Source organism: Myxine glutinosa, chromosome 7, assembly GCF_964187855.1.
Source record: "Myxine glutinosa chromosome 7, kmMyxGlut1.1, whole genome shotgun sequence".
NCBI lineage: Eukaryota > Metazoa > Chordata > Myxini > Myxiniformes > Myxinidae > Myxine > Myxine glutinosa.
The window spans coordinates 122697962-122723420 of NC_136267.1; the positions used below are offsets into that span (position 1 = coordinate 122697962).

The window sequence follows — 25459 nt, forward strand, 5'->3', positions numbered from 1 at the left end:
TGCGATTCCCATGAGCGAATCTGCCATTAATTGACGCAGTCCAAGGGAGTAAAAGCCAGTTCAGTCCATCTGCCCAGTGGTCCCTGTTAACAGATCGCTGGATACGGCAATACTTTCCCTCCATGATATATAGATTATTGTTAGTATTATTAGTGTAGTTTGCTTTTACTACTGTGGGCTTTGCCGTACATTTCTAGGAAGGTCCCAAGCCATGCGCACGATGTGGAGGTAGTTGGGCAGCCAAATGGTAGCCACTCGCAATGCCTCATTCATCAGAGATAGCCCTGTATTTGGGTCTTCATCTGCATCCCAACGAGACAAATGTGATACATGCGAACACGGAACAACTGCCATTCTGCCTCCACATTGCCATACCTGCACAAACACACAAGATAAACATGAACATTTAAAACTCAGGTTTTTTCAGTGCCTTCACCTCATAAAGACTTATCAAGAGCACATCCATTTTGAGAAAGCTTAAAACACATCTCCTGTTGAACCATGATAGAAGGTTGATGATTGGCTGTGTTCTCATCAATAACAAGTACATTTAATGATACATTTGCTCAAGTTATCGAAGCTAGGAGAAAAATAGAAACTGCAAAAGGAGCCAGAGGAAGAAGGAATCAGGGATGGCATTTGAAAAATTTGTACCTGACGCGTACCTCAGCTATGCATAACTGCGTCTCATATGCAATGGTGAGTTAACGGGTTTCTAAACAGTTATCTAAATTTTAAACTACAAACATGGTGTATACGTATATATATATATATATATATATATATACAGTATATATATATATATATATATATATATATATATATATATATATATATATATATATATATATATATATATATATATATATATATATTGTTACAGCCATGGGTTTTGGGTATACTACGAGGGGGATAATCGGTTCCCCTCGAACTTACCGTGCATGAGGCTACCGAACACGAATAACTTCATACCACAGCGGGTTGCTAGGCAACCGTGAGCGCCAAATGGTCTACCACATGGTCCCAGCGTCCTCCGTTTGATCACCATTTACCTGTGCCATGAGGCTTTCAAATCGGGGGACGTGCCCTTGGCTTGTCCTCTGTTTGATCACCGTTTACCTGTGCCATGTGGCTTTCAAATCGGGGGACACGCCCTTGGCTATGCACCAATCTTATCTTAATTGGATCTTAATTAGGGCTGCCAAGCAACCGCTGGTGCATGCCGGACTTCAATGAGCCAATCAATTGGGGAATTATAACCTCCCAGTCTAATGTGTGAACAGCGCTGGGTCAATAGGGAAATGAGAAACACGGACAGATTGAAAATGAAATTCAACAAGGGATGAATTATTACAGCGGGATCATGCAAAGGGGGGAGGGAACTCAAGGACTTTAATGTACAGCAGGGTAATCAGCATGGATCAAAAAGGGGGAATGCAAATCAAAATGTACAAGTGGTCATGAATATTAGAGAGTGCAGTGATATTTACACAGCAAAGAAAATGGACAAGAGCAGAACTCAAGCTATGCCTTACCTACTGGCTATACAAAACATGGGTACCAAATCAGACTATCAACAGAGGGAGATAGGAACAGGAAGAGCAAGGGTTAATGGCCTCTTAATCTTACTGGGTGGGAGCCGTCGTGCTCCTGCAACCTGAACGCTAAACGGGAGGTGTTGAGAAGAGAAATACTGGTGGTGTCTGGGATGAGTGATTGTAGAACGTGCGGTGGGGTGCGTGAAATGCGGGTGGTGCAAGAGAAACTGTGAAGGTGTGTTATTAGTCGTTATCGGGGTAAAAATGAATTATTGTCATCTCTGGACCAATCAGAGACAGCCATGGGTGAAAAGCATGTTGGGTAAATGCATCATGTGATATAGTTGGGCCAGGCCAAAGGAAAAATGCTTGTTTGTACAGAATTGGCAAAAAGTCATTTCACAGTTGCTGGGCAGAATTGCTTCTATGTGCTGAGCTTGCGAAAACGTTTTTAAAATCTGTAGTTTGACCTTGTGCAACAAAATGTGAAGCCAAGGGTTCGTTACATCAGTTTTTGTTCTTATCTAATGCTCCAGCTTGCCTTCTACTTCCCTTTTGTAGTAAAACAATTTGTATATATATATGGATGCAGTTTTGAGTAGAATTTAGAGATCTGCTTGCCTGGTATCAAACATTTATCTCCATACATACGTAAGTAATAAATTATCCTTTGTCGATCAAGTGTTGTCTGTCATATTTTGATAAAGGTGGGCAGACTCCCACATGGTTGTCACTAAGGAGTCGGACCGTGGCAATGCCGCCATTGTTGATGCCTTCTTTATTAATCGTGAGTCTACATTCAAGCGAGAACAATAAAATAAAGATAGCTGAGAAAAGAATGCATAAGATAAATAACCTACTGTGTGAGAACTAAAAGATATGTGGAAGCATGGCTTGGTCTGCCCTTAATTGATGCGCTCTCCATGGTGCCTGGTCCAACCCACTTTTGCATCAACCGCTCCCCTATGTTTCTTCTCCCCACAAATCACCACGAGTCAGCAGCAGACAGGACGAGCACCAGTACCTTGTTCACAGCCAGACCAAAAACCAATGTACAAAGTATTTGCTTTCTGGTTCTTTTATAATCCCTTAGCGGGGGCAGGCCCTAAAAGTGAATCAAGAATCCCCTTGGTTCAACTACACCTGCTGATTAGTGCATCTCTGTTTATCCCCACCCACAACAGACCTCTGCACCCAGTTTTGTTCAGTCGGTCATTCAGTTGCGACACGCGACGGAGCTCCATGATAAACATGAACCGTACACGCGGGACCGGTTTACAGATGCAGCGAGGGTGAATGCTGAGAAGCTGGTACTTCTTCGGGTGAGTGAGCGGAGTGATAAGGTGTCAACCAGACGCCTGTGACCAATTAGCGCCTGCTGTTTGTGTTAATCCCGGTACAAATGGGAAGTGTCGATCTACCGCTGCCACAATTTACCGTGCCTTTCCCTTCACGCACGTTTTGATTGGTGATGGTATCTGTGGGGTGGTTAGATGATGTTGTGGTTATACAAGCCGGTTCGGACGAAGTGGTGGTTATTGGGTTGAGGGGTTGTCAGGTCGGGGCGCTTACCATGTTTTTTAACGTCTTAATGTCATGTAAACTTAATGTGAAAATTATAATGAAACCAAAATAAAGCGTAACTAAAAATGTGTTCATGAACAGCTAAGTCTTGTGTCTTTATCGTGTATCTAAAGGGAAGATTTGGAGACGGGGAGGACAAGTGGCAAATTTGGCGCACGATTCAAACGCCTTTTGGTGAGCGACGGCGACTAACTCAGCGTGCTATGGAGTTATTAAACTAAAACACGATGTGCATATGTAACAATTACCTCTGAGGAAATGCAGAGGAAAGGGGGAAAAAACCTCTCTAACCCTCACCAATGCTTTGTGTCACATTCTAACCCACGACACAAGGGAAAGGGACTATTCTGGTCTTGTATTATGAAAATAACTATGCTGAGGGACCAGCTCACAGAACTGCAACTATATATATGTATTATGAAATATTGGTATATACAGTCGTGGCCAAAAATATTGGCAGCCTTGCACGTTTTTCAAATAAATCACAATTTTCTCTAAAAATAAGTAGAAATTGACAAAAGCATTTGGTCTCCACAATTCTATATTTCACCGTTAATATTACAGAACCTTTGTTTTTGATTCAGAACTTAATATATCCTTTTAAATCACAAAATAAAAAGACATGGCATTGAAAAAATGATTGACACCCTCGACTTAATATTTGGTAGCACATGGCCTTTAGACAAGATAACTGCAGTCAAGAGCTTCCTATAGCCATGAATGAGATTCCTACACCTCTCTACTGGCAGTTTGGCCCACTTTTCTTGTGGAAACTGTTCCAGTTCTCCCCGATTTGAAGGGTTCCTTCTCCCACTGCTGTTTTCCCATCTCCCCACAGGTGTTCAATGGGATTTCGATCTAGACTCTTTGCTGGCCACTTCAGAACAGTCCAGCATTTTGTCTTGAACCATTCCTGGGTGCTTTTTAAAGTGTGTTTGGGGTCATTGTCCTGCCGCAAGACCCATGACCTTCAAAAGAGACCCAGCTTTCTGACACTGGGTTGAACATTGCGCTCCAAAATGCCTAGGTAATCTCTTGATTGCATGATGCCATGCACACCCAGTGCCAAGGCACCCAATGCCAGAGGCAGCACAGCAACCCCAAAACATTACTGAACCTCCTCCATGTTTGACTGTAGGGAAGGTGTTCTTTTCTTTGAAGGCTTTATTTTGTTTTATGTAAACAGAGTGATGATGTGCTTAATAAAAAAGCTCTAATTTGGTCTCATCTGTCCACAGGACATTCTCCCAGAAGGATTTTTGGCTTGTTCGGGTGTGTTTTGGAAAACTCCAGTCAGGCTTTCTCAGCAGTGGGGTTCTCCTGGGTATCCTACCATATAACCCCTTTTCAATGAATTGGCGACAGATGGTGTGAGTTGAAACTGTCATACCTTGTGTCTGAAGGTCAGCTTGAATCTGTTTGGCAGTTGATCGAAGTGCTTTCTCCACCATTCAAACAATCCTTTGCTGCAATCTTCGATTAAGTTTTCTCTTGCGGCCACGTCCAGGGAGGTTGGCTACAGTGCCATTGGCCTTAAACTTCCTGATAACATTGCGTACGGTGGACACAGGAACATCAAGGTCTCTAGAGATGGACTTGTACCCTTGAGATTGTCAATGCTTGGCCACAATCTTGTGTCAGACCTCCTTAGACAATTCTCTGGTTTTCTTTCTTTTCTCCATGCTCATTGCAGTACACACAGTGACACAAAACAGCAGAATGACTCCTTTTCTCTATTCAAACTGGTTGAATGAGTGATTTTTATATTGCAGGCACCTGCAACTCACCATTGGTGAGTTCAATTCCAAAGTAAGGAAGAATCACCTGCTTGAAATCTAATTCTTTCTAACAACTTCTAAAAGGTACCAATAATATTGTCCGGGCCATTTTAGGATTTCTGTGTGGAATAAGCTACGATTTCGTAATTTTTCAGCTTTTTTGTTTTTGTTCAACTGCAAACCAAAGAAATACATATGTGGACACCAAAATATTTTTTTATTTCAACAATTTTCTGGAAGTGGTGCATTATTTGAAAAAAGTGCACGGGTGCCAATATTTTTGGCCACGACTGTGTTTGTGTGTATATATACTCTTTGTTGCACTTCAAAGAAGCTCCCAAGCAGGAAGTTTCAAGCCAGACATTTTGCAATTGAAGAGGACGTTGCTCTACATCCTTGACTAATTTGTGTGTGCTCCACATCCAGGCAGAGGATACAGACCCGCAGTGCCAATTCGACTTGACCCACATCTGAAGATACAATGCCTTCATCAAATGGGCCGAGGCTGGTCAGGAATCCCCGATCAGCCACAATGCCTTCACCGACTACTGGGGATCTGCAAGCACAGACAGTGGGAACAATGTTCCTCGGGTATGAGAGTGAATTGAGGAACACAGTGGCTGCCATAAATCACAATATTATATATATATACAGTGGTCTATATAGTACTACAGTAGTAACAGAAAGTTTTACAATCACAACCCACACCTAGTCACATCCAACCGAGACAAGAAACCACCCATGTTCGTGTCCCAGAAACACAATAACAACACCAAGCACACACAAATGCTCATGGACATTCATCAGATCATGTGTAAGTGATAACAAAACAAGACCGAAAGACTAACAGCGGCATAGCCGGGCTTGTAAAATATTATAAACCACAAACACACATGATTAGCTTTTTAAACAGTCGCTGATGCTGTTTATAACATTAAACAAAGAAATTTTGAGGAATCCCGACATGCATGAGGTAAGTTTTACTTACAGAACTGAGCGAAGATCTACTGTAATCTATATACCCCACAAGCAAGGGATGGAGGTGTGCTCATTTGCCAAGCTAGCGCTTGCCAAGCCAGCCATTCCATAAAGGTTTTAAATGGAGTGCTTGCTCGAATGCTTAAACCACTTGGTGATCTCTCCACAAGAAACTTGGTAAATGAACACACATCCAATGTTCTTGAGACCCGACCATAGATCGACTGTAATCTATATACCTCGAATAGGAATGACCCTTTCTGCAGCTCCCGCCATGAGCGGGTGTCGGCCTACTTGTCAATTAAAATGTCGGTCGGTGGAGCAGCCGTCGTAATGGCATCATCGATGTAATGATGTAACGGACACAAAACTGCCGCTTCTATAATATGTAGAACATGATATATTTTAACTTCCAGTATGTTTGCAGTCACGACGAAGGGATTAGTGTGATGATTAAATTTACTATAATATTAACGTTACGGTGTCATCATTTCGAAAATGATTTTACAATAAAAAAAAACCGAGGTGAATTCCTTACTTCCTCGGTTATTAAAATTAGTACCAACCGCCGCTCATCACTGATTATGAACCATACACCGCTTCAATCCATCAACCTTCCATTCATGACATTGGGATTAAAGTATTATGGTTATATTTACTATATTATTATTATTATTACGAAAACGATACAGGTACTACTGAAACGATACACTACTGATACTGTATTAAGAAACCTGGGCTTAATTTGTCTGAAGAGGTTCGAAGATGAGTCATAACGCCAAGGCCTATACGTACCGTACCGTATTGTTGGAAGAGACGTAACGCCGATCCTTTCGATATTTCATGGTCATTTTAACAATCGGTTTGTTTTTGTTTCACACTGAATAAAAAACGTCAAGGTAGAGCATGGCGATTGTGATATATGACAGTGTGGTGCTGGGCACACACGTTAAACAAAGGTAGGCCACAACGCTTTGGGTTAACTCGAGCTCTTTATTGCTTGCTCACTCGTCAGCACTGCCGTGCTCTGGACTGCGAGCCCGCGTGTATATCCGGAGGCCATGCCTCACCTGGGGCGTGGCCGACACCTACTGGTGCTCGGAATTATGTCACTGCGCCAGCGAGTCATCGTGTCCGCCACACGTGCCCCCCCAGAATTCCCGCGCACCTGAAGGGTCAGTTTGCGGGGCAAACGGATGACCCGGCCGAAGCGCCCTCTGGCGGCTGGCGGCGGCTGGGATGCCTATGGCGGCATCTGGGATGGGTGCAGGGCAGGGGGGTGGCGTGACGGCGGGTTTGGGCAGTGCCGGGGGTCCGCCCGCCAGGGGGCGGACCCGACGCGGGGGCAGAGCCGCTGGCGGGGGGTGGTCCAAGTCGAGGTGGGCCAGCTTGAGGCGGTCCATGGAGACGCGGTCAGGAGTACCGCCGATGTCCAGGGTGAAATGCTTCGCCCCGGTCTCCAGCACGTGGAACGGCCCGTCGTACGGGGGCCGCAGCGGTGTCCGGTGGGCGTCGTGGCGGACGAACACGTACTCCGCCGTGCGAAGCTCCGGGGCGACGTGCGTTGGCGGGCAACCGTGGTGCGCCGTCGGCACCGGGGCGAACCTCCGGGCGGTCTCCTGCAGGGCGGAGCGCTGCTGCGCCGCGGACCATGGTGCCGTGGAGTCGGGGAGCAACTCGCCCGGCACCCGCAGCGGTTGTCCGAAGACCAACTCCGCCGCGGATGCGCGCAGGTCGTCCTTGGGCGCCGTCCTGAGGCCCAGCAGGACCCAGGGGAGCCTGTCGACCCAACCGCCGTCGCGGAGGCTGGCCCGGAGCGCGGCCTTCATGGCGCGATGGAAGTGCTCGCACAGGCCGTTGGCCTGGGGGTGGTAGGCCGTGGTGCGGTGCAGCTGGACGCCAAGCCCCCGCGCTACCGCCCCCCAGAGCTCCGAGGTGAACTGGGGGCCGCGGTCGGACGAGATGTCCGAGGGGGCACCGAACCGGGCAACCCAAGTGGCGATGAACGCCTGTGCGAGGTCTGCCGCCGTCATTGCTGCCAAAGGCACGGCCACCGGGTGGTGCGGTCCACCATGGTGAGGACGTGGGTGAAACCCCGCGAGGGGGGCAGAGGTCCCACCAAGTCCACGTGAACGTGGTCGAACCGACGTTCGGGCACCGTAAACGGGGCCAGCGGGGCCTGGGTGTGGCGGTGAACCTTCGCACGCTGGCACGCGAGGCACGTCCTGGCCCAATCGCGGACGGCCTTCCGGAGGCCATGCCAGATGAACTTGTCGGCGACCAGCTTTTGGGAGGCCTTTGTGCCCGGGTGGGACAGGCCGTGGATGGCGTCAAAAACCCGGCGCTGCCAGCCCGCGGGCACGATGGGGCGAGGCCGGCCGAGGGAGACGTCACACAAGAGGGCCGCGCCCGCGCCGTCGAATGGTACCTCGGTGACGCGGAGGCCCGTGACGGCGGTCCGAAAAGCCTGGACGGCGGGGTCGGCGGACTGGTCCGCCGCCATCCGGGCATAGTCGATCCCGAGGTGGACCGCGTGGGCGACGGACCGGGAAAGGCAATCCGCCACTGGGTTGTCCTTCCCCGTGACGTGCCGGATGTCCGTCGTGTACTCGGACACGGCCGAGAGGTGACGCTGCTGCCGGGCCGACCACGGCTCGGCGACCTTGGCCATCGTGAAAACCAGGGGCTTGTGGTCGACGAAGGCCGCGAACGGGCGGCCCTCGAGCAGATGGCGGAAGTGCCGGACCGCCAGGTGGAGCCCGAGCAGCTCGCGGTCGAAGGTACTGTACCGCCGTTCGTGCGGGCGGAGCTGCTGGCTAAAAAACGCCAGCGGCTGCCAAGCTCCCTTCACCCATTGCTCGTGCACCACGCCCACCGCGTAGTCCGACGCGTCGGTGGTGAGGGCGATCGGTGCATCGGGCGCCGGGTGCGCGAGCATGTTGGCGTTAGCCAAGGCGAGCTTCGCGCCCGCGAACGCCGCATCCATCGGCTCGGTCCAGGCGACGTCGCCTTTGCCCGGCTTCCCCCGGAGGGCCTCGTGCAGGGGGCGCAGGAGCTGGGCGATGCGGGGCAGGAAACGGTGATAAAAGTTCACCATGCCCAGGAACTCCTGGAGCCCCTTGATCGTGCGGGGGCGCGGAAAACCCCTGACCGCCTCCACCTTGGCCGGTAAGGGGATGGCCCCGTGCCTGGTGACGCGGTGCCCCAAAAGGTCGATTTTGATGACGCCGAACCGGCACTTGGCGGGGTTGATGATCAGGCCATGTCGGCCCAGGCGTTCGCAGAGCGTGCGGAGATGGCGGAGGTGCTCCTCACGGGACGCGCTTGCGACGAGGATGTCGTCCAGGTAGACGTACACGAGGTCCAAGTCGCGCAAGACGCTGTCCATAAGCCGCTGGAATGCCTGGGCCGCATTCTTCAACCCGAAGGGCATCCGCAGAAACTCGAAGAGGCCGAATGGTGTGATGACGGCCGTCTTCGGTATGTCCTCTGGCCTGACGGGGACCTGGTGGTATCCGCGGATGAAGTCCACCTTGGAGAAGAGGGACATTTTCGCCAACCGGGCGGAAAAGTCCTGGATGTGAGGGACCGGGTAGCTGTCGGGGGTGGAAGCATCGTTGAGGCGGCGGTAGTCTCCGCACGGCCGCCACCCGCCGCCGGGCTTGGGCACAATGTGCAGCGGCGATGCCCATGCGCTGTTGGAGCGCCGGACGATGCCCAGTCGCTCCAGCGTGGCGAACTCCCCCTGCGCCACGGCGAGCTTCGCCGGGTCGAGGCGGCGCGCCCGGGCGTAGACCGGTGGCCCGACGGTGGGGATGTGATGCTCCACCCCGTGCTTGACGGCCACCGCCGAGAAAGTGGGCCGCGTGAGCGCCGGGAAACTGGCGAGGAGGCGGGTGAACTCGTCCGCTGCCGGAAGCATGCAGACCAACCTCGCCGGGACCGAACCGCTCAGCAAGCCGCTTGGCGAGCCGCTTGGTGAGCCGCCCAGGGAGCTGCTCAATGAACTGCTGAGCGCGCAAGCAAGCGAGCTGAAGGTTTCGGCTTGGACAAGGCGTCTGTGCCTCACGTCCACCAGCATCCCATGCGCACAGAGGAAGTCCGCTCCGAGTAGGCCCATGGGGACACTAGCGGTAACGAACGACCACTGAAAGCGCTGCCCCCCAAACCGCAGCGAGAGACAACGCTTTCCAAACGTGCGGATGGGCGTGCCGTTGGCGGCAAACAAAGCGGGGCCCCGGCCCTCAGCTTGCTTGTCGGATGCGGAGGCAGGGAGGACGCTCACCTGCGCTCCCGTGTCGCACAGGAAGCGACGACCCGAGGAGGTGTCCGTTATGAACAGCAGGCTGCCAGTATGGCCGATGCTCATGGCAGGAAGCGAGCGCCGGCCTGGCCGTTTCCCGACCTGCCAAAAGTACAAGGCGGGCGGCAGGACATGGCCTTGTGGCCGAACCTGGTAGGGAAATGACACCAGGTCTGGCCCGGTGGTGGTTGTCGCGCCGGTTGTGACGACGGTGGTGGGCGGGGCGTGGCGGCGGCCACGTGCGGATCCGCCAAACCTACGCCGTGTTTGGGAGGATCCGAACGCCATGCCACGTGGCGATCCGAACCACTCGCGCCGTGCGCGGCGCCGGGATCCACGACGGCCGTGCTATATGCCGGCCGTGCGTCGTGTGCCGCAAAAAACTTGTCCGCCTCCCTGGCCAGGGCGCGCGGTTCCGTAATGGTCGAACCGGCGAGCGCGAGCCGTACCTGTACAGGTAGCTGGCGGAGGAAGAGAGCACGGAAGAGGAAATCCGCGTGGCCGTCGCCGAGCAGGGACAGCATGTAATCCATTCGGGCGGACGGTCGTGTGTCGCCGAGGACGGGAAGGTCCAAAAGACGGTCAGCACGGTCGGCCTCTGTGAGGCCAAATGTGTCGAGGAGGAGTCGCTTGAGCGCCGCGTACTTGCTCTCGTCCGGCGGGTGCCTGAGGAAGGACACGACTCGGGCGGCCGTGCCGGATCCAAGGGCAGCGACCACGTAAAAGTACCTCGTGTCGTCCGCCGTGACGCCCCGGAGCTGGAATTGGGCCTCGGCCTGTAGAAACCAGGTGTCGGCCTGCGCTTCCCAGAACTCCGGTAGCTTGATCGCGACAGCGTTGGTGGCCATAGCGCGTTCGGGGAACAGCAACGGCTGAACCAGTCGGAGGTCACCAGTGTGGTGCTGGGCACACACGTTGAACAAAGGTAGGCCACAACGCTTTGGGTTAACTCGAGCTCTTTATTGCTTGCTCACTCGTCAGCACTGCCGTGCTCTGGACTGCGAGCCCGCGTGTATATCCGGAGGCCACGACTCACCTGGGCACGCCTCACCACGTCAAAATGGCGGAGTGTGGGGAGACAGCTGCCGTACCGCCATTATGACATCAGACGTAATCACATAACCCTGTCATGTGACCAGATTCTCAGCTCTTATTGATATACGTTTGAGCGGACATATACATACATACATACATACATACATACATACAAACACTGTTCTAGACGGCTCTGCCTGATGGGATATGATATGATATGATGAAGGAACTGCGCTCCAACGCGAGTCGAAAGAATTGACGCGACCAAAGACGGAATTCGTCCGAGTTGCTTTACTGAAACAAAACAGCTCAGGTATTCTGACAAGCCCGTTTTTCGGGCAACAATATATATACACATTTATGTCGGGAAGTTTGCCCGGCAAAAGCTATACCGGGCATGCCCGGGTATCAAGGGCGAGCCTTGGAAAGGCGAGTCTGGACCTGCCCGGGCGTGTTTGGCTGCGGCCTGGCAAGTCGAGGCTGGGCGTGCCCGGGCGCTCTGGGCGAGCACTTGAAAGGCGATAGCGGGCATGCCCGGACGCTCTGGGCGAGCCCTGAAAAGGCGATAGCGGGCATGCCCGGACGCTCTGGGCGAGCCCTGGAAAGGCGATAGCGGGCATGCCCGGACGCTCTGGGCGAGCCCTGGAAAGGCGATAGCGGGCATGCCCGGACGCTCTGGGCGAGCCCTGGAAAGGCGAGAGCGGGCATGCCCGGGAAAGATGAGACCGGGCGTGCCCGGGAGGTTCGGGCGTGCCCGGGAACAGTGAGTCCGGGCATGCCCGGGAGAGGCGCGTCTGGCCGTGTTCTGGCCGGTGCAAGGCGATTATGTACATCCAGCGGTAACCGCTACACACGCCCCTCCAGAATCGACCTGCACCGGCAGGGTCAATTTAAGGGGGGTCCGGATGACCCGGCCGAAGCGACCCCTGGAGGGTCGTGGGGAGGGGTCTGACGTGGTGGTGGGTGGTCGAGCGGGGGGAACTGTGGACGGGGGGCGGCCTCGCCGCGGAGGAAGGGCCAACCGTGGTGGTCGGTCGACGTCCATGTGCGCCGGTTTGAGGCGGTCCACAGAAATCAGGTCCGGCCGGCCGCCGAAGTCGACGATGAAAGACTTGTCGCCCCGTCGCAGGACCCGGAAGGGCCCGTCGTACGGCGGCCGGAGTGGCCCCCGGTGCGCGTCATGACGCACAAAGACGTACTCCGCTGTGCGAAGCGCCGGGGGGACGTAGGACTGGGGGCCACCATGGCGGGACGTCGGCACGGGGGCAAATCGTCGGGCGGCCTCCTGGAGGTCCGAGCGCTGGCGAGCGGCGGACCAGGGACTGGTAGCGTCAGGCACGAATTCGCCCGGGACGCGGAGTGGCTGGCCGTAGACGAGCTCGGCGGCGGACGCCTGGAGGTCTTCCTTGGGGGCCGTGCGAAGGCCCAAAAGGACCCACGGCAGCCGGTCGGCCCAACCATCGTCCTGAAGGCCGGCCATGAGTGCGGCCTTCATGGAGCGGTGAAACCGCTCGCACAACCCATTGGCTTGGGGGTGGTAGGCCGTGGTGCGGTGCAGCGTGACCCCCAACGAACGGGCGACCGCGCCCCAAAGCTCAGACGTGAACTGTGGGCCGCGGTCGGACGAGATGTCCGCTGGTGCGCCGAAGCGCGCGACCCAGGTGGCGATGAACGCCTGCGCCACGTCGCCGGTGGTGGTGGAGGTGAGGGGCACGGCCTCCGGCCACCTGGTGGTCCTGTCCACCATGGTGAGCAGGTGGGTGAACCCCCGCGAGGGGGGCAGGGGACCCACCAGGTCCACGTGGACGTGGTTGAAACGCCGTTCAGGCACGGCGAAAGGTGCCAGCGGGGCCTGGGTGTGGCGGTGGACCTTGGCTCGCTGGCAGGCCGTGCAGGCGTTGGCCCAGTCGCGGATGTTTCGTCAAAGGCCGTGCCAGACGAAACGCGCCGACACCAGCTTCTGAGAAGCTTTCCGGCCCGGGTGAGAAAGGCCGTGGATGGAGGCGAAGATGCGGCGCTGCCAGGAAACGGGCACGATGGGGCGAGGCTGGCCCTGGGAGACGTCGCAGAGCAGGACGGTGCCCGCGAAGGGGATGTCGGCCAGGCGGAGGCCCGTGTCCGCCACGCGGAGTGCCTGCACCGAGGCGTCGGTGGTCTGGTCGGCCGCCATGAGCGTGAAGTCCACGCCGAGGTGGACCGCGTTCGCGCTGGCCCGCGAAAGGCAGTCGGCCACGGCGTTGTCTTTGCCGGCGACGTGCTGGATGTCCGTGGTGAACTCCGACACGGCGGAGAGGTGGCGCTGCTGGCGGGCCGACCACGGCTCCGTGACCTTAGCCATTGCGTAGACCAACGGCTTGTGGTCGACGAAAGCCGCGAACGGGCGGCCCTCCAGGAGGTGTTGGAAATGGCGAACGGCCAGGAATAGCCCGAGCAACTCGCGGTCGAACGTGCTGTAGTTTAACTCGTTCGGCCGGAGTTGCCGGCTGAAAAAAGCGAGTGGCTGCCAAACCCCGTCCACCCATTGCTCATGGACGGCGCCCACCGCGTAGTTGGAGGCGTCCGTAGTGAGGGCGATGGGCGCGTTGAGCACCGGGTGAGCCAGCAGCGTTGCGTCGGCGAGGGCCCATTTGGCACTGGCGAAGGCCGCGTCCATGGCCGCGGACCAAACAATGTCATGCTTGGCCGGCTTGCCCCGGAGGGCCTCGTAAAGGGGCCGCATGAGCTGAGCAGCGCGGGGCACGAATCGGTGATAAAAATTCACCATGCCGAGGAACTCTTGGAGGGCCTTGATGGAACGGGGATGCGGGAACGTGGTGATGGCCTCGACCTTGGTCGGCAGTGGCACGGCCCCGGTCTTGGTGATGCGGTGGCCCAAAAAGTCAACGGTCGTCGCGCCGAAGTGGCATTTGACCGGGTTGACAATTAAGCCATGCTCGCTGAGGCGACCGAACAGTGTTCGGAGGTGGAGGAGGTGCTCGGCGCGGGACGTGCTGGCGACGAGGATGTCGTCCAGATAGACGAAAAGAAACGGCAGGTCGCGCAGCACGCCGTCCATCAAGCGCTGGAACGCCTGGGCCGCGTTCTTGAGGCCAAACGGCATCCGCAAAAATTCGAACAGGCCGAACGGCGTGATGACGGCCGTCTTCGGGACGTCGGCCGCCCGGACAGGTACCTGGTGGTAGCCCCGTATCAGGTAAATTTTCGAAAAGATGACCCGTCCCGCCAAACGGGCGGAAAAGTCCTGAATATGCGGGATCGGGTACCTGTCGGGGGTGGTAGCGTCATTGAGACGGCGGTAGTCGCCACACGGGCGCCATCCACCCCCCGGCTTTGGCACGATGTGCAGTGGCGAGGCCCACGCGCTATCGGAGCGCCGCACGATGCCGAGGTGCTCCAACGCGTCGAATTCAGCCTTTGCCACGGCGAGCTTGGCTGGGTCGAGGCGGCGGGCCCTGGCGTAGACCGGCGGGCCCGTAGTGGGTATGTGGTGCTCGATCCCGTGCCGCACCGCGACGGCCGAAAACGTCGGCCGCGTGAGGGCCGGGAATTCCACGAGCAGGCGAGCGAACTCGTTCGTTGCCGGGAGGGCGCACGCCAGTTCGGTCGGCGCGGAGCTGCTCATTGTGTACGCCAGGGAGCTGAAGGTCTCGGCGTGGACAAGGCGACGTCGTTTGACGTCGACCAGCAGCCCGTGCGCGCAGAGGAAGTCGGCGCCCAGCAAAGCCACGGGGACGCTGGCGGTAACAAAAGTCCATTGAAAGCGCTGGCTGCCGAAGCAGAGGGTGACGACGCGTGGGCCGAAAGTGCGTATGGCCGAGCCATTAGCAGCGACCAAAGAGGGGCCGCAAACTGCGTCCAGCCTGTCCTGCTCGGAGGCAGGTATGACGCTCAGTTGGGCGCCGGTGTCGCACAGGAAACGCCGTCCAGACGCTTTGTCCCAAATAAACAGCAAGTTGCCCGAGTGGCCGGCGCTCATGGCTGGGAATGAACGCCGGCCCGGCCGTTTCCCGACCTGCCGAAAGTGCACGGGGGCCGGCACGTCCGAGCCTTGTGTCCGAACCTGGCGTGGTAATAACACCACGCCCGGTCAGGTGGAGGCCCCGGCCGTCGTGTCGGAAGCGGGCGGTGCGGCGTGGCGGCCGCCAGTTGCACCGGCAGTTCGGCCTCCAACCGCGCAGGGCGCTCGGGCGTCGTGGGCGTCGCCTCGGACGGCGGCGGGCTCCAGGTAACCGCGCCGATGTGCTGGCCCGCCGAGGAGATCTTATCGGCTTCCCTGGCGAGGGCGCGGGAATCCGTGATCAACGTGCCAGCCAGGGCGAGGCGTACCGGGTTAGGCAGCTGACGGAGGAACACCTCCCGGAACAGGAATGCCGGAGAGTGCTCGCCGAGCAACGAGAGCATATAGTCCATGCGCTCGGACGGGCGCGTGTCGCCGAGCTCGGGCAGGTCAAGCAGGCGCCGTGCGCGTGCTGCCGGTGAGAGGGCGAAAGCGCCGAGGAGGAGCGTCTTCAGCGCGTCGTATTTGTCAGCAGCCGGCGGGTGCTGGAGGAGGCTCAAGGCGCGGGCCGCGGTGGCGGGACCGAGCGCCGCCACAACATGGTGGAAGCGGGTGTCGTCCGCGGTGATGCCTCGCAGGGCGAACTGGGAGTCCGCCTGGGCGAACCAAACAGCCGCGTGAGCCTCCCAGAAGGTAGGCAGTTTAAGCGTCACTGCCGTATCCATGTCGGTAGGTCACCAATGAAGGAACTGCGCTCCAACGCGAGTCGAAAGAATTGACGCGACCAAAGACGGAATTCGTCCGAGTTGCTTTATTGAAACAAAACAGCTCAGGTATTCTGACAAGCCCGTTTTTCGGGCAACAATATATATACACATTTATGTCGGGAAGTTTGCCCGGCAAAAGCTATACCGGGCATGCCCGGGTATCAAGGGCGAGCCTTGGAAAGGCGAGTCTGGACCTGCCCGGGCGTGTTTGGCTGCGGCCTGGCAAGTCGAGGCTGGGCGTGCCCGGGCGCTCTGGGCGAGCACTTGAAAGGCGATAGCGGGCATGCCCGGACGCTCTGGGCGAGCCCTGAAAAGGTGATAGCGGGCATGCCCGGACGCTCTGGGCGAGCCCTGGAAAGGCGATAGCGGGCATGCCCGGACGCTCTGGGCGAGCCCTGGAAAGGCGATAGCGGGCATGCCCGGACGCTCTGGGCGAGCCCTGGAAAGGCGAGAGCGGGCATGCCCGGGAAAGACTAGACCGGCGTGCCCGGGAGGTTCGGGCGTGCCCGGGAACAGTGAGTCCGGGCATGCCCGGGAGAAGCGCGTCTGGCCGTGTTCTGGCCGGTGCAAGGCGATTATGTACATCCAGCGGTAACCGCTACAATGGTATATATATATACATACATATATATATATATATATATATATATATATATATATATATATATATATATATATATATATATATATATATATATATACTGTATATATATATATATATATATATATATATATATATATATATATATATATATATATATATATATATATATATATATATATATTATATATATATATATATATATATTCATTTGATGGGATATGCTGTAAAAAAAACTAGAACGGCGCTCAGTAGAGAGCATACCTCCGCCTGTTTGGCCACATCACTCAATGGTGAAGAATCACTTAAAAAATTAAATAAATCTCATATCCGAATCCATGTTCAGATCTTCCACAAAATCAAATGGATTCTTCCTTGTCACACACACAACCGGTCCAACAAGTTTCGTCCAAATCCATCCATAACTTTTTGAGATATCCTGCTATGTATCGTTTTAGGCCAGCTGTAGACGTAACGCCGATGGATCCGTCGATGGATCCGCTATCTCCCAACGGTGAAGAATCACTTAAAAAATTCACGTAGCGTAGCCGGATCCGCATTCGGATCTTCTCCAAAATCTAATCATTTCATTGGTGTCACATACACTACATCTCTGCCAAATCTCGTCCGAATCCGGCCACAACTTTTTGAGATATTTTGTTCACAAACGGACAAACAGACAGAAAAATGGACAGACAGACGGGTGAAAATATAACCTCCATCCACCTTAAGTGGCGGAGGTAACGAGAACGTCGGAAGAGCGCACACCTCCACCAGGCTGAACAGTTTACGTTTTGTCTCCCACTGATAGACCGAATCTGCATGTGGACCTGAACTGAAATCACATTGGCTTGTTTTTGTCACCTAACCAACTCATCCACCAAATTTTGTCATAACCTGTCCCCAACATTTTGAAATATCGTGCTATATATTGTTTTTGGCCCCATCTCTCAATGGTGAAGAATCACGAAAAAATTAAATAATTATCATATCCGAATCCATAATAAGATCTTCACCAAAATCGAATCTATTTGTCCTTGACAGACACCCAAGCGGTCTACCAAGTTTCGTCCAAATCCGTCCACAACTTTTTGAGATATCCTGCTATGTATAGTTTTTGGCCCGATCTCCCAATGTTGAAGAATCACTTAAAAAATTATAGTAGCCGGATTCGAATCCGGATCTTCACCAAAATCTAATCATTTCATCATTATGACATACGCTACATCTCTGCGAAATTTCGTTTGAATCCGTCCACAGATTTTTGAGATATTTTGTTCAAAAACAAACAGGGGTGAAAACACAACCTCCATCCACCTTTTGTGGCGGAGGTAAAGAGCAGAACATCCCATCAACTAGAACAGCACTCAGTCGAGAGCATACCTCTGCCAGGTGAACAGTTTATGTTTTGTATCCCAGAGTAGACCAGAAAATTACAATACAGAATCACATTTAATCAAAATCATCTGTCCACAACTTTTTGAGATATCCTGATATATTTCGTTTTTGGCCATATCTCCCAATGGAGAAGAATCACTTAAAAAATTATACGAGTCGGATCCGGATCTGGATCTTCACCTAAATTGAATCGATTCTTCCTTGTCACACACATAATCTGTCCAACAAGTTTCATCCAAATCCGTCCACAACTTTTTGAGATATCCTGCTATGTATCATTTTTGGCCCTATATCCCAATGGTGAAGAATTACTTAAAAAATTCTACTAGCCGGATCCGAATCCAGATCTTCACCAAAATCTAATCATTTCATCCTTGTCACATACGCTACACGTCTCTGCCAAATTTCGTCCGAATCCATCTACAACTTTTTGAGATATTTTGTTCACAAACAAACGGACAAACAAACAGACAGACAGACAGGGGTGAGAGCATAACCTCCATCCACCTTTGGTGGCGGAGGTAATAAGAACCCGGTACGTGCCGGGGCTCATGGTCTATTGACCTGAGAAAGCCCGCTGTGAAGTAGGTGAAACATTGCCTGAGACCAGGTCTGCTCTTGCTCGTTTGATCAAATTTGCAGATTAGATCCAATTTTTTTTTACTTTCTGGTTGGAAGTGCCTTTCTTTCTTTTATTAAAAAAAAAGAAGTATATAGTGTGTGTGTATATATACAGGGGGCTGCAAAAGTAGGTATACAGTAATGAAAAACAAAACGTGCGCACAAAACGTATTTTATTGATTACTAGCAGAAGTACCCGGCATTGCCGGGCGGGGGAGGGGAACGGGGAGGGGAGGGGAGGGGAACGGGGGGGAGGGGAGAAGAGGGGGAGGGGGAGGGGGAGAGGGGAGAAGAGGGTGAAGGGGAGAGGGGAGAAGAGGGGGGGATGGGGAGGGTGAGGGATGGGAAGGGGTGGGCGGGGGGAGGGGGAGGGGGAGGGGGGAGCGGGATATGCTAGCAGCATTACAAGCATATCATACAAGCATATCAATAATAACATATCAATAATAAACATATCAATCATAAACATATTAATCCCTCAAATGTTCAAACTGTTTGCCCCTGGCATTCATGAATCATGAATTCATGAATTCATGAATGAAAAAGGCCAACCCCCGCTTGCGGGGAAAAATGGCCTCTAAAGGTGGTTTTTATTCATGAATCCTAGCACCACTATTATAATACTGGTAATACTCGTATAATCCTTACTGTATACCTACTTTTGCAGCCCCCTGTATATACATATATATATATATATATATATATATATATTGTTGCGGATCTCCCGAAGCCCGTTCCCGTTACATAGGGGGGATTAAACCCCTTTTTTCCCCCTGGGTCTTTGGGTCCGCGAGACCGAATCACCACTTCCGGGCAAATGTGAAAAAGGGTTTCAGGACAAATTCGCACGTACCTTTGGTACCCACGCTGCCACGAAAGCGGGGATCGAGCCTCGCATGAGCCACGCTTAATCGAGTACGCCCGAGCAGAATGCGTATCACGTGACTCGTGCTGTTACTTTTATTGGAACCCGATTTGAGCGGTTTTATTCATACCATGCGAAGCCAATGGATGGAAGGGACAGACGGTCAAATCAGAGGTAGAACACAATTTATTATTTATGTACAATGATCAGAATGAAAGGAAAGGGACACAGAGCAGAGCTTAATCAGTTTAACTTATCCCCAGACAAATGGGCCCAATCACTCACACGGGGTAATGGAAGAAGAGCAGGTTCGCGCGCCAAGCGCGCTTTGCCGTCAGTCGCCCCGGGGCAGCTCGCCCGGCAAGGCTCTCCGATGTTCACGGCACGTATCCAGGCGAAGGCAGGCAGGAGGAAATCCTCGCAGCACGTATGCAGGCAAAGGCAGGCAGGAGGAAATCGTGCGTCTGTGGCCCGGCACGGGTCGTCCTTTCGAGCGCGCGATTAATACAGCGGCAGAGCACGGGGAACGGGGAAAGTTCGTGTACAATCGGCAATTCAATTCGTTCTGCATTCTCGTGCCGACCGTTCTCGTGCCTTCTCCTGCTGTTCTCTCCTGATCTGGTTAATGGGCTCGGGGCAGGACCTTATATGGCACCTCCCCGATCTTACCCGAATGTTACAAGCCCCGCCTCCTGCCGCAGTGGTAAGCCACTCCCCTCGAGCCTTGATTGGCGGCTCGTTGCTTACCGGCCACTCCCCCTGCAGCTCGTCCCTTCGGCCTCGGTAGACTTGCCCAGGCCTGCCGCGTGGTATTTCAGCGCCAAACCAAAAGCATCAAAGCAAAGCGCCGAAAGAACACCCAAGCTCACTGGCCTACTCAACGCAAAACTAAACACAGGAAAGGACTACGCTTACATTTACGAAGAAATAACTGAACTATTGTGAGGCTTCATGTTGTGGTGTAACGAACTAAGAGGGGGATTAACCTTTATTCCAAAACCGCAACAATATATATATATACACAAAGAATTAAGTTAAGCACCCCCCCCGTTTTTTTACAACCTTGCACATTACAAGTTTGTTGTCGTCAAAACAGTGTAATATACCCATGATATTGCTATATTTTCTGGAGAAGTGATATTATGGTCACATAAAAACATAACAATCATGCCGTTTTCAATATTTTATTCTGAATAATTTAAGGTGAAATTTTTTGGGAATTTTAGGCATATTTTCACCTCAATTTAAGTATGGAGCTATAGGTCCATCACGGACAGTGTGGATGACGTTTATGTTTTCTAACGTACAGTCATTGTTCTGAGAAGACCTCTAGCGATCTTTGCGTCAATAACGTGTGTAGGACCCACGTGATCGGATCACTGACTCAACCCTACGTCTCATAGACCCTGTAAGCCGTCGTATGCGTTGCTGTGGCAGGTTGTTCCATTCCCGATGTAATGCACGTTCCAATTCATCCAGATTGGCTATTGGAGGGACCATCTTCGCAATTTGTCGTCCCAACATGTCCCAAACGTGCTCGTGGGGGTTCAGGTTCAGGACAGGATTAGGGGGTGCTTAACTTAATTCTTTGTGTATATATACATACTAGCTTGGCTCGGCGTCGTTACTGAGGAACGGGCTTATTTTAGCTGAGGATAATGACTGTACCTGAGTTGCTGTGTTGTCATGATTTACACCAATCATAATACAAACAATTATTTTGCATAAATGTATTTGTTGTGTTTGTGATATTACATTTTAATGGGCAATTTAGGTTGAAGATTTAGGTTGAATGTTTTTTTTTTCAAGAAAGAACCCCCCAGCACATACATAGGGCTTCATGTTGTGAGGCTTGATTACGGGTAGGTGCAGACTGGAAGTTTGGGACGATTACACCTCACCACCACGTAATTCAAAACACCTCACCACCACGTAATTTAAAACACCTCACCACCACGTAATTCAAAACACCTCACCACCAAGTAATTCAAAACACCTCACCACCAAGTAATTTAAAACACCTCACAGCCATAAAACACGTAATAAAAACACCTCACCACCACGAAATTGAAAACACCTCACAGCCATAAAACACACAATAAAAACACCTCACAGCCATAAAACACGTAATAAAAACACCTCACAGCCATAAAATACGAAATAAAAACACCTCACAGCCATAAAACACGTAATAAAAACACCTCACAGCCATAAAATACGAAATAAAAACACCTCACAGCCATAAAACACATAATAAAAACATCTCACAGCCATAAAACACGTAATAAAAACACCGCACAGCCATAAAACACGTAATAAAAACACCTCACAGCCATAAAACACGTAATAAAAACACCTCACCACCACGAAATTGAAAACACCTCACAGCCATAAAACACATAATAAAAACACCTCACCACCACGACATTAAAAACACCTCACAGCCATAAAACACGTATTAAAAACACCTCACAGCCATAAAACACGTAATAAAAACACCTCACAGCCATAAAACACGTGATAAAAACACCTCACCACGACATTAAAAACACCTCACAGCCATAAAACACGTATTAAAAACACCTCACAGCCATAAAACACGTAATAAAAACACCTCACAGCCATAAAACACGTAATAAAAACACCTCACCACCACAAAATTAAAAACACCTCACAGCCATAAAACACGTAATAAAAACACCTCACAGCCACAAAATTAAAAACACCTCACCACCACGTCATTTAAAAACACCTCACCACCAAGTAATTCAAAACACCTCATCAGTATCACCACATAATTAAAAGCACCTCACCACCACGTAATTATAAATACCCCACCACCACGTAATTCAAAATACCTCAACACCACGTGATTCAAAACCACCACAACGTTATTAAAAACACTTCACAACCACGGAAACAAAAGTTTGAGGGAGTCGTTAAGTGACAAAACAGACACTACCCAGATGTGTAGATATATACAGACTTGGCATTTAATATGGAATATTTTTTTTGTGGGTTGAACTTACTTTTCAAGATGACTTAGAACCAAAAGTTTATTGGAATTATGTTGAAATTATTCTAGATTTTGTTTATGTGACCTTTAAAAGAAATAAAAACCACATTTGACATTTCAAAGCAAATAAATTGATCCTTGAAAGTGATGTAAACTGATATCGAACTCAATTCACGGACAGTACTGTGTTAAACTTCTGTGCGTTTTCCAGAAGTATCTCTTTATTTTGCACATTAGGCAAAAATCTTTTTTAACAAAAACAAAAGTTCAATTACGACTGGGATTACGGACAGTAAAATTACAGTTCAGTACTTCTTGTAACCCCTACGAGCATTCAGGAGAGCACGTACACATTGAGGCATGCTGTTCACGAGATTTGCCAAGGTTTGGACAGGAATCGCTTGCCATGCAGTGACAATAGTCTGCTGCAATTCATGCACAGAGGCAGGCTGCTGGTCCAAGTTGTCGATTTGATGCGTTAATTCTGCCCACAAGTTCTCTATCGGATTCATATCCGGGGACATGGCAAGCCACTCCATATGCTCTACACCACGGTCAGCAAGAAAGTGTTGGATCATGCGAGCACGATGAGGCCGTGCATTGTCATCTTGGAAGACAAAGTTTCCTCGAAAGGCTGCACGAACAAATGGAAGCAATGTTTATTCCAGAATGGCCCTGTGCTTGAACTGGTTCAGGTTTCCATTCAGAACAACCAGGTCAGTTTTGCCCCCTGCATGAAAAGCAGCCCAAACGGTCACCCCACCACCTCCAGCTTGGACTCTTGGCACTATACAATCTTCGTTGTAGGCTTCATGCACTTGTCTGCGCACTCGGACGCGGCCATCTTGACGATAGACCAGAAATCTAGACTCGTCACTGAAGATCACGTGATTCCAGTGTCCTGGCTGCCATTGACAGTGCTCTCTGGCCCACTGTAATCGGCGCTGGCGGTGTTGTCTGGTCAGGCGTGGCTTTCTCAAGGGACGCCTGGCATGATAGGCTGCTTGAACCAGTCGTTGGTTGACTAGCCTTCTGGATACAGGCACATTTGTCAGTTGCTGCCACTCAGCCCTAAGCCGATTAGCTGACTTGGTACGGCCATTGCGGGCTAACCGGTGCAGCTGGTGATCATCCCTCCTTGTGGTTCTGCGGGGACGTCCTGGCCTCGGTATTGGAGTAGGGACACCCCTCTGAGCATTTCGTTTCAGGATCTTTGACACCTGACCTTGAGTGATGCCATACGGCCGAGCACGCTGTTTCATGCCGTAATTTCGTAAAGCCACCACTCCATGACAAACAGCATTGTCGAGTTGACGGACCATCTCCAGAGGATGCGGCAATAACTTTTGGAGACGTGCAGTAGTTGTTTTCCACTAATACAGAACGCAACAACCCTTGTATACCCGACTGTGAAGCCAATCATCAAATGCACCTGTCGGTACATTTTGCCACGCCACCTGTGATATAATCCTGTTGTTGACTTCTTGCTGCGACAGACAATCAGTGACATGGTTATTTTAACAAATAAATCACCAAAGTCTAAAATAAACTTACCAGATTGATATACTGAGTTAAGAAAGTAAACCCAAGTCAAGAAAAAAAAAGTATTCCATATTAAATGCCAAGTCTGTAAATGCCAAGTCTGTAGATAAATGACTGTACCCGAGTTGCCGTTTTGTCATGGTTTAAACCAATCATAATTCAAACAATTATTTTGCACAAATGTATTTGTAATATACATGATAACACATTTTATAAACAATTGAAGTTGAAAAAAAAAAATTCCCCCAAAACTTCCCCCCCCCCAAAAAAAAAATCGAACATTTTTCAAAAGAAATACCCTTAGGACATACCGACGGGAGAGATATGTGCATGCCAGAAGTTTGGTACGATTTCACAAAAGTTTGAGAAAGTAGTTCAGTGACAGGACAATACAGGACAATACAGGACAACATAGGACAGGACAGACACTGCACAGATATATATATAGATACAGTCACGTGAAAAAGTAAGTACACTCCATGTAAAGTTTTGACTTTTTAACATATTTCAACATGCAGCTATTTGATCTTCATTTCAACAATATTGATAGATAAAGGTGATATAATATAACAAATATCCGCCCCAGCAAGTTCAGCCCGAGAGCAGACCTTAAGATGCTGAAAGAGGTCTCTAAGAACCCCAGAATGTCATCACGGGACCTACAGGTAGCTCTTGCCACTGTTGATGTCAAAGTGCACGAGTCTACCATGAGAAAGAGGCTGCACAAATTTGATCTACATGGGAGGTGTGCCAGGAGGAAACCTTTGCTGTCCAGAAAGAACATCAGGGCAAGATTAAAGTTTGCCAATGAACACCTAGGCAAAGACCAGCCCTTCTGGAACAATGTGCTCTGAACAGATGAGTCAAAGGTAGAGCTATTTGGCCAAAGTACCAGAAGACATGTTTGGCAAAAACCAAAGACAGCATTTGACCACAAGAACCTGATACCAACTGTAAAGCATGGTGGTGGAAATATTATGGTTTGGGGCAGCTTTGCTGCATCAGGGCCTGGGCAGCTCACCATCATATAATCCACTATGAATTCTTCATTGTACCAGACGGTGCTTGAGGATGATGTGAGGCGATCTGTCGGAAAGTTGAAGCTCAACCGAAGGTAGACCTTGCAACATGACAATGACCCTAAACATACCAGTAAATCCACCAACGAATGGCTGAAAAGAAAGAAATGGAGGGTTCTGGAATGGCCAAGTCAAAGCCCGGATCTAAATCCCATCGAGATGTTGTGGGGGGATTTGAAACGAGCTGTGCATGCAAGAAACCCCTCAAACATCACACAGCTGAAATAATTCTGCATGGAGGAGTGGGAAAAAATTTCTCCCAGTCAATGTCAGAGACTGGTAGACAGTTATAAGAAATGCCTACTTGAGGTTGTTTCTGCCAAAGGGGGCAATACCACCTATTAGAGCCAAGGGTGT

The 25459-nt window shown here is 51.3% G+C and overlaps 1 protein-coding gene across 1 annotated transcript in view; it reads right to left on the reverse strand.

Annotated features, from left to right (window-relative positions):
- Positions 1 to 25459, reverse strand: part of LOC137413698 (uncharacterized) — an 85928-nt gene that overhangs the window by 21926 nt on the left and 38543 nt on the right. The window contains exons 8-9 of the mRNA XM_078782243.1: positions 5342 to 5456; positions 190 to 375 (exon numbers count right to left, since the gene is read on the reverse strand). Coding sequence (XP_078638369.1) covers positions 190 to 375; positions 5342 to 5456 — 301 coding nt within the window. The remainder of the gene's footprint in view (positions 1 to 189; positions 376 to 5341; positions 5457 to 25459) is intronic.